The sequence below is a fragment of the Melanotaenia boesemani genome, chromosome 6, assembly GCF_017639745.1.
Source record: "Melanotaenia boesemani isolate fMelBoe1 chromosome 6, fMelBoe1.pri, whole genome shotgun sequence".
Lineage (NCBI taxonomy): Eukaryota > Metazoa > Chordata > Actinopteri > Atheriniformes > Melanotaeniidae > Melanotaenia > Melanotaenia boesemani.
In genome coordinates, this window is record NC_055687.1 from 20,065,812 (window position 1) to 20,082,782 (window position 16,971).

Below are 16,971 nucleotides of genomic sequence, written 5' to 3' on the forward strand. Positions count from 1 at the left end.
TCCCGGGTCGGACATGCATGATGAACCGCGCGGAGCTGCTGCTTACCGAAGTTTAGTCGTTTCAGCACTGCGTCAGGGAACAGCGCTATACGCCGCGGAGGCAGAATCAGCTGCAGCTGGTGTCGAGCTGCTCTTTCACGGCAACCGGCGCAGTTTGACAGGCCGAGTCGCAGAAGGACCATCTTATCTGTAATCAAATCATTAGCCCCAAGGTTGCTCAGTGATGTTTTCTTTGCCCTTGAGGATACTTCGATCTTGTAGCCCAAAAGCAAGACGTTTCACTTTGATGTGAAAAGAAGGAGGGGTGCTGTGGTGAGGATGGATGGATGGGTGGGCGGGTGGACCAAAGGACATGAGAGTGAGGGAGTAACTTAAACACAGTCGGTGCGTCATCCTTTAGACAATGGTGCACACTTTAAAATAAAGTTTACTAAATGTTCCTCTCTTTGCGCACAACAAAGGAAAAACTAAAAGAAACGGCTCTTGGGTGGAAGGAGGTGTGTGCGCTTCAGTTAGGAGTTACTCAAGCACAGCTTGGAGTGATCCCCCCTGTCCCAGACCCATGCGCGGTATCGGGCTGCACATCATACAGCACATAGGAATCCGGTCCAGTGCTGCTTTCGAGAAGAGAAGCACACACACACACACATATACAAAGAGAGAGGGGTAGGAGGGTGGTGGTTGTGTGTGTGTGTGTGTGTGTGTGTGTGTGTGTGTGTGTGTGTGTGTGTGTGTGTGTGTGTGTGTGTGTGTGTGTGTGTGTGTTTGAGAAAGAATGAACCACTTCACTCTGCCTGGAGCCCGATAATAACTACAGGACCGCTCTGGATGGATTTACCGTCCCTCCCACCTCGCACCGCAGAATTTCATTCACAAGACAGGTGATTGTAAAACCGCTGCCAATCAATAGAAGGCAGAGGGGGGGGGGAAAGAAAGGCTCGGAGATTCTCCCTATTATTCTACTCCGACGAGCGTGGGGGAAAGGCGCACCTGCGAGAGTCTCCTTTCCCCTTTCCCTAACTGAGAACTCACATTTGGGCGCTGCTCCTACTGCTTGCTTCACACTAAGGCTACACTTAACAGACTGGACGAACTGGGCACAAAGAACAAGAGGGGCGCTGAACAGGAGTGTGTGTTTGTGTGTGTGCTTGAAAATAGAGACTGGATGGATCCATCTCTTCCTCTGGCACTCCACAGGCGCTCATCCATTTATTTAAGCCTGGCCGACGACAGCATGCCAAACGCAGACTCCAGCGGCAGAGCTCGGTTTGTATCACATCCCCGCCTCTTAATCTGTTCGTGCTCTGTCTCTTCTGTTTGTACTTCACATATTCACGCGCATACATCACAGTGTCAGGCATCCCACGGTGCATTTCACGTCTCGTGTCCCTCTTTTTTCCCCCTCGCAGCCAGAGACTTCCCAACAGAGGACAGGAGTAAGACGTCCTCTGGCAGACTTCGCACCTGCACAGCATCCGTACAGGACCTGGCAGCGTCGATACACACGAACAGGACAGAAGAACCCTGTTTATGGGCCCTAAACCCCGAGAACCCCCCGGGATGGCGTGCAGCGCGTGCTACTACCTGGTTATCAGCTCTACGCACCTAAGCAATGGACACTTTCGGCGTGTCAAGGGGGTCTTCAGAGGACCACTGTGTCCAGCAACAAGCAGTGAATCACCGGTAGGAGATCTTGTACATTTTAATTTTCTTTAAGTGTTTCAGAGACAGTGTAGGAATGAGTGTGTGTGATTTTGTCACTCTTGGAGCTTGAAAGATAGTAAGGGTCCAAGAGAGATAATTCTCGTCTCTTATTTGAGAACCTGCGAGGTGCCATTATAGGGCAAAATTGGGAAACGTGTTCTCATAAGTAAAGTGCAGTCAGAAAATATGAGTGTGTGGAAACTATGGAGGGCAGCATATCAGACCCTGTCACACTCTGGTAAAGTGAATGTTTTTGCACATGATGATAATTTCTTTTCCTGAGACAAAGATATTTTTTTCTATTTTTAATAGAGGAGAGAATATAAATATTCTAAAAGATGACCGAATGTGCATCCAACCATGAAACCATTGTCTCCCCCATGCCTCCCTCTTTTCTTATGGCTGTGGGAATTAATCGAATCAAATTACATTATTTCTTTGAGGAGAAGATGAGTTAAACAGGCAAAAATAGGCTTAATTACCTTGAGTCTGTTCTAAAAGGGTCTGTTGCATTGCATTTGTGTGTGTCAGAGGAGGAAAACAGGGAAAACTTTACTCTTGTGAGTGGTTGGTCCTCAAACTGTTACTTTGCAAACAATTTCTCAGCCTCACTGCATATTGGGTTTGTGTGCATATGTGTGTGTGTGTATGTGTGTGTGTGTGTGTGGGTGTGTGTGTATGTGTGTGTGTGTATGTGTGTGCGTGTGTGTGGGTGTGTGTGCACTTCCAAAAGCAAAGACAGTAAGTGTAGCAAAAGGGAAGGGGGGGGGGGGGGGGGTTTAAAAAAAAATAGGAAAAATAAAACAGGAGGAGTAACAGAGGAAATGACAGCACATGTAAATATCTACATAATATTTTGGACTGTGTGGAGTTGGGTGCTTTGTGTATTTGTGGGTGTATGTGTGTGTGTCATAGACCCAGGAGCCGCTTACCAGAGGGTCTCTGGTAATCACACATTATTCATGAGCTCTTAATGTGAGATGAGACAAACTGGCGAAGCTGATGACAAGTTTGATGAGAAAAGAGGAAAGGAGCAGCTGGTACGTGTGTATAAGTGTGTGTGTGTGTGTGTGTGTGTGTGTGTGTGTGTGTGTGTGTGTGTGTGTGTGTGTGTGTGTGTGTGTTCATTCTGAAGTCATTACCAGTCTGTCATGTTCGGCCCGCGTTCACTCTGTGATCGGAATGAGCGAATAGTGTTGTGCAGACAGTCAGACTGGCAGAGACCCTGCAATGAGTCAGATCCTTGCAAACTTTTACACACACTCAAAAACATGCACACAAACACACAAAAAGTATTTCCAGTTAGAGTATCAGTCAATCTCTCTATTTAGACACAGTATGTAAAGCACATATCTGCCTTTCAATAAATTAGGACTTTCCTTTTAAACTTGATCATTTTTATCACCTGTCATCAAGCCTTCTCATCTTCTTCAAACATCAAAAGCTCACTTTGTAGTGCAACAGGTTTAGACTGCTTTGCAGCCTAATTTTGCAGAGAAAATCAAATCTGGATGCTTGAGGCTCACTAGCATATCTAAATTTAGAGATGATTGCATAGTTTTTAGGCAAATTGCAAGTTTGCAATGGAATTTGTTTGACACTTTGGGCTCATTCTTTAGATAAACAATGCATGACAATTCACCAAAAGTTAAAAGCATACTCAATAGCTGTAGCAAGAAAGGCGCTGCAAAATCTTTTAAATAGAATCCTACATCTGTCAACAGTTTCTTCATTTTGAAATATGCCATACACTGTGTGAAGAGTAGGCATTTAATGCTTTGAGTTTAATGATCAGTAAATTAAATATTTTGGCAGCCAGAGGATTCATCTCTAGCTTTTGAAATTGACTGATTAACACTGAATCAGTTTAAAGTCCTCTTTAAATACAAACCAATTAAGTAATTCATTTGAAAGAATAAATTTGGCCTGCAAGTTAATAAAAGCAAACACAGTGGCAGCCTAAATTAAATTCTTGGCAGTTCTTTTTGTTGTTCTTGTTTAGCCATTATTTGATGAAGCATAGACTGATTTTAATCAAGAAAACTTCAGCCGTACACAATATTTCACACACAGGGAGTCAGAATATTTACATGAAAAAAAAACTGTCTAGTTTGACAAAACTGATAAATCTCAGGTTTGTATCATATGTGGTAAATCAGTAAAAAAAAACTAGAGACATTTGCAGCCTTTTTCCTGCACTCAAGTGCTCCTGAAAGACTGGAATAATACATTCTGCTAATCTCTGTCACTGCAGCTATTGTTTCCAGTCCGCTATCTCATTACAGGTTTTTTTACTCGTAACATTTTGACTTGTCATTGTTTAAAACAATTACAGTAACAATGCTGATGCTGATGCTTTACCTTGACAGTGGGTGAGCATGCACAATAATGTATACAAATGTATGATTTTGTTTTATACCTGACATTTTTCCTCTGCTGTATGGCAAAATCTTTCAACTGTAAAGCCTTATTGTTGTATATTGTTAGACTGATCTTCCCTGATAATCAGGAGTCTTTGTAGCTGTAATGTGATTCTAGTTCTTTTAATAAAATTGCAAAAAAGAAGTGTCATACAGTCCCTCAAAAGTGCATATAGGTTAAAAAAGCTGACCTTAATGAAGCTTACCTAACAAAAATCACAGACTCCATAACTAGCTTCAAGGCTTCACAACAGCAGCACACATTCATAGGAAGATAAAAATTTAAATTATTTTGTTCTCTCCAGGCTAAACGCTGAAGGACATTGTGCGCTATGAGGCCATGTCAAAGCTAATATAGAAAAATCTACATGTGGAAAGATTTCACTCTTGCAAAATGCTGGCTAAGTAGATATGGAAGGTCAAAATGAAAAAAGAAAAAATGAGGTGTGCTTTCAGATTTATCCATATTAGTTCAGACAAGGTAGGATATATGAGCCTGTCAACATGATAAACAGTCTGTGCTTGTGGTCAAGCAGTTTAAAAGTGACCCTTTGTGTTAGGTGAAGCCAGGAGAGCGAGTTAACGCACCTCTTCGAGGCAGTTAAACATGCTGAGCAGCTTCTTTTACTGCTGTCCACCCTGATGTACAGAATACCATGACAGCCAGCACAACAGCCAGTTGCTCTTTGATTTAGCTCAGATCAGTGGAGTACAAAGGATTTCACAACTGGGATTTGTCAGGGGCAACTTCTTGTATCTTTTCTTTGATAAGGTAATGAAGTATTAAGGAAACACCAGGTGCAAGACAGCAGTGAAGAACAGCCAGCTCGACTCGACTCTTCCTCCTCCACAACAATCCTGTTGAGTATGTTAAGAGTAGTCCGTAATGTTGTTTAGATAGCTTCCCCAGGGTGTGCTATGCTTTGTCAAGGATAAGAATTTTACTCATTACTCCTTTGTAATCATTAACTAGTAATTGAAATAGGCTCCTCAAACATGTCTAAATTTCTGAAAAAAGGCATGTGCTTTGGTACTTAGTCATTACTGGTGAGTCATTCTTCAAACTCTCATTAACACTTCAAAGGTTTTTGTGTTCTTGGTGTTAGCCTTAAGGGGAGGTGGGAGGATGGATGAAGCAGCAACAAAGTTGGTGCAAAGAGGACAGTTTGAGGTCTAATGTGTCCCTCATGTTATACAGATCCAAAATGTTGATTTACGCTGCCCGGTCAAAAAAAAAGTCGCCACATGGATTTAACTAAGCAAACTTGTACGAGCCTCCTATCGAAAAATTACTGCATGGGCGATTATCTTTCGACTGGCAACAAGTTATCTTAAGTGGTGCGACGAGTAGCTTCTCATTTCTTAAAGAACCATTTCAAAAGACACATCCAGTTGTTGTATAAAATATGTTATTCTCTTTAGGAAGGGTCAAATCATTGGCATGCATCAAGTAAAATAAAAAAAACATCTAAGGAGATGCAGAAACTACTAAAACTGGGTTAAAAACTGTCCAACACATTATTAAAAACTGGAAGGATAGTGGAGAATCATCGTCTCTGTGGAAGAAATGTGGTCAGAAAAAATCCTGAATGATGGTGATCGGCGATCACTTAAATGTTTGGTGAAATCAAATCAAGGAAAAACAACAGTAGAACTCAGGGCTTTGTTTAATAATGAAAGTAAGAGAATTTCCACATAAACAATGTGAAGGGAACTCAAGGGATTGGTACTGAACAGCTGTGTAGCCATAAGAAAACCACTAATCAGTGATGGTAACCAGAGAAAAAGGTAGGGAGCATAAAGATTGGACTCTAGAGCAATGGAAGAAGGTCATGTGGTCTGATGAGTCCAGACTGACCCTGTTCCAGAGTGATGGGAGCATCGGGGTAAGTCTGTGAGGCTAGTTTATGATCTGTGGTGGCTGCAGTTGGTCAGGTCTAGGTTCAGAAACATTATGTGCCCAAACAATAAGGTCAGCTGATACCTGAATATACTGAATCACCAAGTTATTCCATGAATGGATTATTTCTTCCCTGATGGCACGGCCATATTAGCTCAAATTATAAAAGAGTGGGTCAGGGAGCAGGAGACAGGATTTTCACACATGGATTGGCCACCACAGAGTCCAGACCTGAACCCCATTAGGAATCTTTGGGATGTGTTGGAGAAGGTTTTGCATAGTGGTTGGACTCTCCCATCATCAGTACAAGAGCTTGGTGAAAAATTAATGAAACACTGGAAATACATCCTGTGACATTACAGAAGCTTATTGAAACCACAGCGAATGTGCTGTAGTCAAAGCCAAAGGAGGTCCAACCAAATATTAGGATGTATGACCTTTTTTTTTTTTTTTTTAAGCCAGTCAGTTTAAACACTCTTTCACCAGACAAAAACACACACTTACCTAATGGGAGCAATGGTTTATGGGAAAGGACTCAATCAGCATCAGTCAGTATAGTGACCCAAACCACTTTGGAGCTGTTACAGGTATTTATCAGACTTAACTTTGGTTGAGGGTGATAGAAACATGAACCTTAGTTTGCAATGTCAAGGTGTCTAGCAGTATAATCCACATGCTACTGTGCATCAGCAGCTCCTGCAGTTTTGCCAAAAATAATCAACAATTTCCCAGAAAACAGCTAAACTGACCAGAAATATTTATCCACCATTAACCACTAGTCAAATGCTATGGACCCTCTAAAGTTGTAAGAGTCTACAAGGTTTTCTCTGGGATAATTTGATTTGACTTAAATATTCAAAATATATTCAAGATAATGAACAACATCTTATCTGGTGGCCCTTGATATTTTGAAATTATGTGTTGGTAACAGTTTTGGTATTGTATTTCATACAATGTATTACAACGTTTTACATGCAACAGAAAGCAAGGAGAAACCAAATTACACATTTCTGTTGTGATGTAAAATGTTGGTTTTGCAGCTCCAGCAGTCATTTGTTACTTTGCCAAATAAGCAATCCATCACTGTTTACTGGTTCTGCCTGTCCTTTTTGTTCACATAAAACAAAGAAAAAAGGTAGAAAGAAAACTTTCAATGCATTTTATGATTCTTTTGCTCCCTGGCAGGTAGAAATTTCAGCACACGTCAATATGCATCCATCCTTGACTTTTTAGTCATTGTCAACATAATCATTAATAAAAAAGAAATATAATGTTTTTCATTTCTGTTATTCAGATTACAGACAATGTTCAAAAACTGCAAATGGTGTTCATATTTGGTAATGAAAACCTTAGTATTAGTATTATTTGATTTTTACTAATTTAATTCTATTAATTAAATAGTTAGGATTTCACAACAATGACTAAAATTTAAACACTGCTAATTTTACTTGTCATGCTGGACAAAAGGACACTACTGAGGAAGAATAAAACCTTTAAAAAAGCATTTTTGTTGGGATGGAATGCAGCACATAAATAATGCAAATTTCCAGCTAAAGATGCCGGATGCTCCTCCAGCAGTTCTTATAGTGCACCATTCAGTACCAACTTACACACTGTGCTGACATTTTTTCATTTTACCATATTTAATTTTTTTTAAGTTTTAGTTAAGTTAGTAAGTTAAGTTGATTTTTTGTTTTTGTTTGTGGTTTTTTTTTTTTTTTTTTTGTTTTGTTTCTAGAGTTCATTGGTTAGATTTTGGGGGGGGATTAAGTATGAATTGATTAAGTATCATGCATGAAATATGCTCAGTAACTTTAAAATTGATCTTTCTTTTAATCATTTTAATGTAATTTAGGATTTTTTTTGTGATTCTTGCTATTTGTTGCTGCATTTTACTATTTCTTAATATCTGTAATGCTTTTGTTTTATGTAAAGCACTTTGAATTGTCCTCTACTTGAAATGTGCGATACAAATAAACTGCCTTGCCTTGCCTTAGGTTTAGGCATAGTCCATAACATAGCCTATGTTAGCATAATATTTACTGCATGAAGCAACAGTGGGATCCATTTTTCCCTCTTCTAAATAAATAAATGAAACTATGACCGTTCAGTGATGCAGCTGTGATGTCATTGAAACCTGGGAGTGGACTCCTCATCCTGTAATGAAGCCAACTGCTATGACAGACATTATGAGCACACTCACTTAACCCCTTAACTCATATTTGGTTGTTTTCAGCATTTGTTTGTTCAAGTGCTTGTGGTTTGATTTGTCGGTTTTTCTAAGATTGATGTTGTTGAGCTTTTAGCTGTCATTCTTCTTCTTACATGGATGTTCAATATGTATGTATTGATACAAGCATTACACTGCAACTAATGGTAGTTCACTGGTGTAACCCGGTTGCCCACAGTACCAGGGTTAACAGGGATTGAGAGGTTTTAACATGCTATTTTCAGTTGAGAAGAGGTTAGCTGCTCTCTATGCGACTGTAATTTGAATACATTATAAGTCTTCACCATAAAGGGTGGTTTCAAGAATCTCTTTTTCTCGTTTTTCTGCTGGTTCTGTGGGAATATTGAAATGCAGCACTCTGTTGATTAACACTGCCTCATTGGTGTATAAATTATTTTGTTAAATGTGCATTTTTGTTATTTTGGTTTACAAAGCTGATATTTCTCTTCATTACCAAACTCACCACTTTTTGTACCAACACCATAGTAACGGGTTAGCTTGTGTGTGTGCATACTTTTGCTGATCCTCTGCAGACCACTTTGATGTATATTTCACTGCAGTTGAAAGGAATTGATGTATAAAATTGGCCATAGAGCACAGTGTCATACTGGGTGCAAATCTGTGTGTGAGGATGTGACTGCATTTGAACCCTTGTGTTTTCACTGATTCAGGAGGGAGCTGAGCAATGTTTATGCAAATGAGGTGGCATTTAAACATATGCCCTGAACAATTAACTTGAAACAACTATTTAGCAGCACAAAGGCACTGTCCTGTTCTGAGTGAGTCATGTCGTTAGCAGCAAATATTGAGCCATCATGAGGATACAGAGGTGAGACGTGCCAACTGGATGGGCATTTGGCATGCCCGTTTTTTTTTTGTTTGTTTGTTTTTTTTTTGTTTGTATTTTGTTTTAACAGGGATGTAAATACAACATCCATAAATCTGACCCAGACACTTTTAATTATAATAATGATGAGTAATCCGGGATCAGCATCAGAGCCTGGAGGAAAAGATCAAATCAGTAATAGGAGCTTGACATTCATAAATTTCTGCAAATGCCAGTAAGAACATTAGTAGTTAAATGTCTTGAGTTAAAGGAATTAAACAATAAACAATTAAACTTTAAGGGAATAGTTGAGCTGTTGTTACTGTTTCACAGTCAAAGCCTGTAATGCTGTAGTCACTTACATTCATAAAGTCTAATGTTAATGCACACACACACTCACCAACTCAGCCATAAGGCCCTAGAGGAGCAGTTTGAGTGAGCAGGTGAGTGCTGCTGAATGCTAAAGTCCTGTATGACTGGCCCATTCCTGCTGACCGCTGCAAAGTGCTCCCGCTGATCACCGCTAATGTCCTCCATCACAGTTTACCATCGACACTCTAGAGAAAACGTGTGCTTAAGTGTGTGTTGGGGAAAAAGGTGGTTAATTTGAACAGATGGGTGAGATAGGATGAAGAGTAAGAGGAAGGAGACAGGGGGAACGAGACAGTTGGCATTAATTTTAACACTCTCTAAAGCTTTTATTGACATTTCATTTAGCTAATGAATTCATTAGAGCTTCATAGCATAATAACCTTTACATGAAAACTGGGAAAGTTCCCTTGAGGAGCAGTATTGTCTGTGCTCTGCTGCATCACTATTTTCTGACTTTTGCCTTCCATGTCGACATCTATTTCTTCTGTTCTACTTAGCAAGTTTTCTTCCTGTTTGTTTGTGCTTTGTTGTATAACTTGCGAATGAAGTCACTGTTTGAGGTGAAACAACCTGCCACCTCTCAGCAGCAACATAGCATGCCCTAAGGAATGAAGAAAGAGTGAGATGAGATGTATAAATGATGTGTTTGTTGTGATGCTTGTTCATGGTATGGAGATGATTTGTATTCTGTTATAGTGTTAATGGTTTAATCAAATTTTCTGTTAGTTGTTACATTCTACAGTGGAATTATTATTATTATTATTATTATTATTATTATTATTATTATTATTATTATTATTATTATTATTATTATTATTATTATAGTTGAAGTGTGGTGGTCCAGCTGTTCCTACATGAACACTGCAAACGTTAAATTGTCAGTGTAGCTAGAAGGTAGAATCTGGTGGATGAATTTGAAGTTTATGAATTTAATTTACTCGTATATCCATCTAAAAAGATGTGTGCTGAGCTGAGTTGACTTGTACAGACTGTGTGTGGGTTGTGTGCAGAGTGGGCTAAGTTTTTTGGAAACAGAAAATGATGAGATGTGCAAACATCATCAAAACATACTTAGGATTTGTTTTAAGTAGGTTTGCAAGCGATCCTTCTCTGCAGTCAGTATAGCACATACAGTACCAGCATGTCTTCTACCTAAAACAACCAAATATGTCATTTATTTATACCTCTAAATATGAACCATTGGGATGTCTTCTAAACTAGAGCTTCTTCTAGACTGCAGGAAGGAAATAAGACTTGTGAGCATTTGCACATCAAACAAGCAATATTCTAGAGTTTTCCTTTAACACAGAATCATTTGCAGGTGGAAGGGAGGCAGTAGGATAATGAAATTGTATGCAGTGCAACCATAGAATGCAAGTTCTGCACAAGTGTCTTTTCACTGCTGAGTTATGTCAAGTTAATAATATAACAATTTACCTTGGTTAGATTTAGGCAATAGTATTATTTTGGTTGGGTTATTTATCAAAACTACATGACGTGGGGTTAAAAATTACAGTTGAGCATATTACATTCACTTGAAAACTACATTTACATTTCATTCTCAAGTCTACTCGAGATTCCTCCCCCATCTCAGTACTGTAATACGTTACTGTACTGGCTAGATCGTTTAGTTGTGGTTAATCACTGCACACCAATGATCCGAATAAATCTTGTTTATTGTTGTAAATGCAGTAGCAACAACTAGGAGAATAAAATTAATGTGTCTGATTTTTTTTTTTTTTTTTCTTATACGTCAACGTTATCACTGCCTCATCTAAAGTGTAACAGTAGAATCTCTCCATGTCTCAGTCCAGCATGAAGAACAACTTCATCAGGTTTAGTAAATTAGACATTTTTCTGGTCTGATGTTTCCTCATTCAAAGACAGAAACATAAATACTTTTCATGTGTCATGTTTTAACAATAAAAATGTATCACAAATTTCATGCTAAAGTACAAATATTTTATTTTATTTTTTATACTTATTGTTTTTCTTTTTTGTTTTGTTTTGTTTTTTTCTGCGCAGCAGGTCTACACTTCTCCCAAATTATTCATTTACTCTCAACAGCAGGGCAGCCCGTTGTCTCTTAGTCCCTTAGCATTAAATATAATAATGAACATGACTGATAGCACCATGGAAACGCAGACTTTAGTGTCGGATTGGCAACTTTTCACCAAAACTTACCATGCTGCTGTTGTCCTCTCACCCAGGGAATCTATGTAAACCGAAAAGTCTCAGACAGGAGCTATTTTCATGAATTAAAGGTCTGTCTTCTTCACACTCATTGTTTTAAGAACAAACTTGTTAAAACACAAAAGTTACACAGCAGCACAAACAAGCTGTCTGAAAGACGCAGGTGCAGACCAGCTACTCACATTTTATGTACAGTGAAAAAATTTGTTCTCAAGACTTTAGCAGCTCTAAGGAGTGTGGGAATTGATATACATCAGTTTCAGCTCCTTGCTGAAGAAGGCTGTCAGGCAACGAGATAAAGCCATCAAAATCTTATAAATATAGCTTACTTTTTTTTCTTGGGCCTTCTATAAGATGGCTTTAAGTAGTCAGTTTTTTTTATTGTTATGTTTTTCCATATCAGTACATTTCTTTGCTTGTTGTCAGTCATCCTGTCCACACGAGGGGCATGCTAACCACCAACTACACTGATTATGGATGAGTACCTGCTACAACCCCTGGCATTTGATGCATTTGCTGAGTGACACACTAGTTAATAAAGACTCACACATCCACGCTCTCACACACAGCAGATGGCCAACCTCTCATTTTGTATATTACCCCAGGACAGATGTTTGTCTGTGTGGTCATTACTGATCACAGCATCAGATAATCACCCAGAGACAAGCCAGCACATAAACACACACTCACATGCAATTAGTGAGTGTTTGATAATTAAGAGATGTTTGATGAACCATCTGGAATATCAACACAGATAAAGTCTAAAAACACTCTAAACAAAATTATACACATGAAAAACCTAAAACAACCAAAATAGCATCACTGCTTCAGTACTGAGAAAAAAAGAGAATGCTTACCAAACTGGAAAGTACAGTGAGAAATGAGATTTGTTTCACTGTCTTTAGGACATCATTTCTCATTCAGGGTTTGGTTTTATCTTTTTATTGTCTTGAAGGGATTTACAGTCTAAACTTAGCATCCTCTCTATTTTTTTTTCTTTTTAACTCTTATTTGCTACTACATTCTCTCTGTCCCTTCTCCCATTTATTTCTCTAGCCGGTACCTCTGGTCTCACCCTCTTCTCCCTGACACCTCTCACAATGCCCTCTCCTATTGCTTTTCATCTCATCTCTGAAGCCCATTCATTTTTTAGCAGGTCAAAGGTTTAGCTGTTTAGGCCTTTGAATTTCATGTGTGAGTATGTGAAGGTATTGGTGTGAATATGTGCGCACAGCAAATCTTTATGGGTGTTTGTGTGGGAGCGATGGCACTAATATTGCAGCAGCAATATTACAGAAAAATCCTTGAAGGAAGAAAGAGATGACAGGGTGTGCTTTATTTGATGGTCAGTTTTCCTGCTCTTCTCTAACCTCTATTTTACTCCTTGGCTCTGCTGCTTATTCTGCTGCACTGTCTAGATTCACACTCCCATCTAACCGATGTGGAGATACAGTTATAGCACCATTAACTGAAGCCTGCAGACGCAGACATGCTGTCATGCACATGCAACTGTGTGTGTTACACATATTTGCACCTGTGCACTCAAATGCCCATACGTGTCTCCACCACTGACATGCAGGCCAGGGTTAAGAACAGCTCAGACAAATTAATTATCTCTTCTCTGGAGGAGAGATGACTCACTGAAAGAGAAGCTGTGAACTAGCATCTCCAGGAATTACTTTCAGCCTAACAGAGTCCAAGACACTCCTTCTGAATACAGCAGTATGGATTTTATTCTTAGCTTGATCTTCACATTGTATTTTCTTTTTCACTTTTCATGTGAAAAAGGATGATTTATAAAAAAAAAAAAAAAGTGCAACCAAAAGAAGTGGGGCAGGCATTTTGCATTTATAGATCAAAGTGTCTGAAGAATTTTAATACATATGAACAAGTTTTACTTCCCTGAGTTTGTTGACATAAGATCAAGGCTTCCATGTTTTGCACTGCTGTGCCAGGCTGTTGCGGTAAGTACTGCACTGCTGGGTGCACCAATGCACACACAGATTGCTTTACGCCTCAGCCTGATAGCAGAACTGAGAGATGATTATTTAAACTTGTATGAAATATGTATTAACTGGTTATTTACTTCTAGAAAATTAAGGAAGTCTTTTTTATTTTAATGATGGTCTGTGATGATAATAAAATGTTGAAGAGCTCAGTATTATGAATGTGGCACGTAGCGTTAAAGTGCTTTGACTGGTCAGACATAATGCAGCTGTCAGGCAAATCCAGAGAGGAGCCGGACACAAGCGCAGGTAAGAACACAGAAACTTTAATAGCGCCTCTGAAGTACAACAATGGTCGTTCTGAGTCACAAGCATGAGTGAGAATACCACACAATGTAGCAGTCTATGCAGAGAGATTATAAAGGCGGGTGACCAGGTGCAGGCTGATGATGATTGTGATGGGAAGCAGGTGTGTCCAATATGTCTGAAGCAGAGGGTTTCTGGGAACTGTAGTATAGAAACCAGTGATCAGTACTCCGGAGATGCGGAGTTCACCCGAGAGGAAGTAGCAGGCAAGAAGTACAACTCATTTACCATTTTTTTAAAATCTTACCAGGCAGTTTGAGTGCTTGAATGTAACCAAATAAAAAGTATAAGTGAAAGTTAAAAAAAAAAAAAAAAAAACTTAAACTGAAATACAAAGGATGGGATCAGGGAATGAATTCTCCTGGATGACTTCTCATGGATCAACTTCAGCCTCCAAATAATGTTGACTTGTTTCTGTGGAACATCATCAGCGAGGTGCATGCACAACTACAGGGCAAAAAAGCAGTTCCTATCCCAGTTTGTTTTGCAGAGACAAGCTCTTAATCAGAGATGACAAGGCAGTTAACTCAGCTGCCAAAAACATGAATGGAAATTGTTAAAAACTCCAAAGGGATAATATCCCTGTGCAAAGATCAGAAGATTAAGAATCCAGATCTGTCAAATGGTGGACTGGGGTCCCACTTATCACAAAGGGAGCAAAGTCTCTGCAGTATTTTCCCTGTCTCCAAATTGAAATCGCTGATCCCATGTCATTAAATTATATCTCTATTTTATAATTGTGGCTCAAGCTAAGGAATCAGATCCATTTACTTGCCAGGTCTAAGCAGATGTTTTTCAGCTAAATGTTCACAGTAGGTGCAATCTTTGTTAAATGTTTCAGGTTATAAATTAATCTTACTTTGAACATTTGTACCTACTGAGTAATAAAAAACCAATGATAACATCAAACTGATGATACTGTCAAATATACAAGCATCCTCAAAAACTAATCAGGATCACTCTGAAAAATATTGTCAGCATACATTTTCCACGTCATTATTAAAGCTCTGAAGTATAAAATGGCATTTGATGGCTATTTCATTATTAAGTCAACACAAATCTACAAATTATGACACCTATGTTTATTAATAAAGTTTGTTTATTACTATCATGTGACTGCCAACCACAGTTATGCCCTCTGGAGACACACGCAACCAGTGATGTTTCAAAACAAAATTAAAAAACTATTTTGATCTATTTTGACTTTTTGTCCGATTAGATCCTGTCATGTCCCATGACACAAATGAATAAATTTGATTTATTCATTTATGCACACACACAGACACATACACAAACACACACACACGCATATATATAAGACTTATCTAAGCAGGACTTTGATTTAATAAAAAAATATGACAAGATCAAATTTAATTATAAGCATATTTTATCACATTGGTTTTGCTGAATCAAGGTGAGGCTTTCATGTATCTGCTGCCTCAGCCACATTCCCTTACCCCTGACTTTTCATCTTTTGCTTCTGACCTCTGACCTACAGCCCTGTATGAAAATAGGGGGTTGAAAAAGTCAATGAAAGATGAAAGGGGTATTACTGAGCCTTTATTATTTTTATCTCTTTGTATCTGAGCATATTGTTCTTGTTTACTGCATCATACACTTATAAATGAAAGGGGAAAATGCACAAGCCAAGAAAAAAAAAACTTGTAGCATTATAATAACCCAGTGCGCGTTCTCATGTATGTTCATTCTGATTTGCTCTCATGTTTATGTATTAGACCAGATAGGACCTACTAGGACATTCTGATAGCAAAGGGTCGGTCACGCATCAGTAGCAATGCATCACATTATGTCAGACTTACCTCCACCAGCAGTGTGAGCCACGATGCAGACACTAATAATTCATGCTGTTTGCTTCTAGTCTTCATATTAGCTGGGATGGAGAAAACAACCCGGTGCATTTATCATGAGCAGCAGCATTCCTATGTTTAGCAGATTGAAGATGCCAACAGCTCAGTTTAGCTTAGCGCTGTGCGGAAATGTCCTGGCTGCATGCTGCCAGGATGGCAGAATCACAGTGGTCTGCAAGCAGCCTCCAGCAACCAGCCACCAGGCCTTGGCCAACTCCTGTATATGGGCAGGATGCCTGCTTCCTCTGTCTGTTTGTGTATGTTTGTTTGGAATGATTGCATTTTTGAACAAGTCTGCTTTGTGGCCTATTTACCCTTGCTGTGAGGTATATTCTTAACTCTGTGGTGCAGAATTAGTCACAAGACTGAATGAGAAAACACAGCAAGAGTCACAGAAGAGAAGAGAAGAGAAGAGAAGAGAAGAGAAGAGAAGAGAAGAGAAGAGAAGAGAAGAGAAGAGAAGAGAAGAGAAATTGCACAAAGATGAGAAGCTATGTGTGGGTGGATTGAGTGTGTGTGTGTGTGTGCGTGTGTGTGTGTGTGTGTGTATATGCTTATATACCTGCATAGGATGGGTACTCATCAATTTCCCTAAAAGATTCTCCACTTTTTCTCTACCATAAAACCCAGGGGCAAGCAGAAAACACAAACTCTCTAAGATTGCGAGTCTTTCTGTCTCTTCTTCTTTCTCTGTTATTGCACCTGTCTCACAATCTTCTCTGTGTCAGGTTACCAAAGGCTTCGTGTGTGATTGCTATTATGCAAAACTTGCATTTCATGTAGTAAAAGAAAACAAATGTACCATAAGGTCTGGAGCATGTGGAACATCTTCATCTTTCATCTCTGGGTACGCTGGTGTTACAGCTGCAGAGTGCTTGTTATCAACAGAATAAGCCCCAACTGAAATTTTGTATTCACTGCTTGAATAACTTGCTTATCCAGGTATGGCAGCAATGTGTGTGCTAGAAAAAAATCTTTGAAAAAGAAAAGTGTAAGTCAAAAGTCTATGAACTTTGTGTGTGTGGCTGTATGTGGGTGTGTGTTTGTGTTTATGTGCCAGCGTGTGAAAAACAGCAGTGTGTGATTTATGTAAATGAGTGTCACCGGCCGAGGAGGAGGCAGAATTCCCAGGCCTGATGAGTGGCT

The 16,971-nt window shown here is 39.2% G+C and overlaps 1 protein-coding gene across 1 annotated transcript in view; it reads left to right on the forward strand.

Moving 5' to 3' along the window:
- The first annotated feature begins 779 nt into the window (after positions 1–779).
- Positions 780–16,971, forward strand: part of LOC121642338 (G patch domain-containing protein 8) — a 50,458-nt gene continuing 34,266 nt past the window's right edge. The window contains exons 1-2 of the mRNA XM_041989023.1: positions 780–1,266; positions 1,410–1,683. Of these exons, the coding sequence (XP_041844957.1) occupies positions 1,531–1,683 (153 nt within the window). The 5' untranslated portion in view covers positions 780–1,266; positions 1,410–1,530. The remainder of the gene's footprint in view (positions 1,267–1,409; positions 1,684–16,971) is intronic.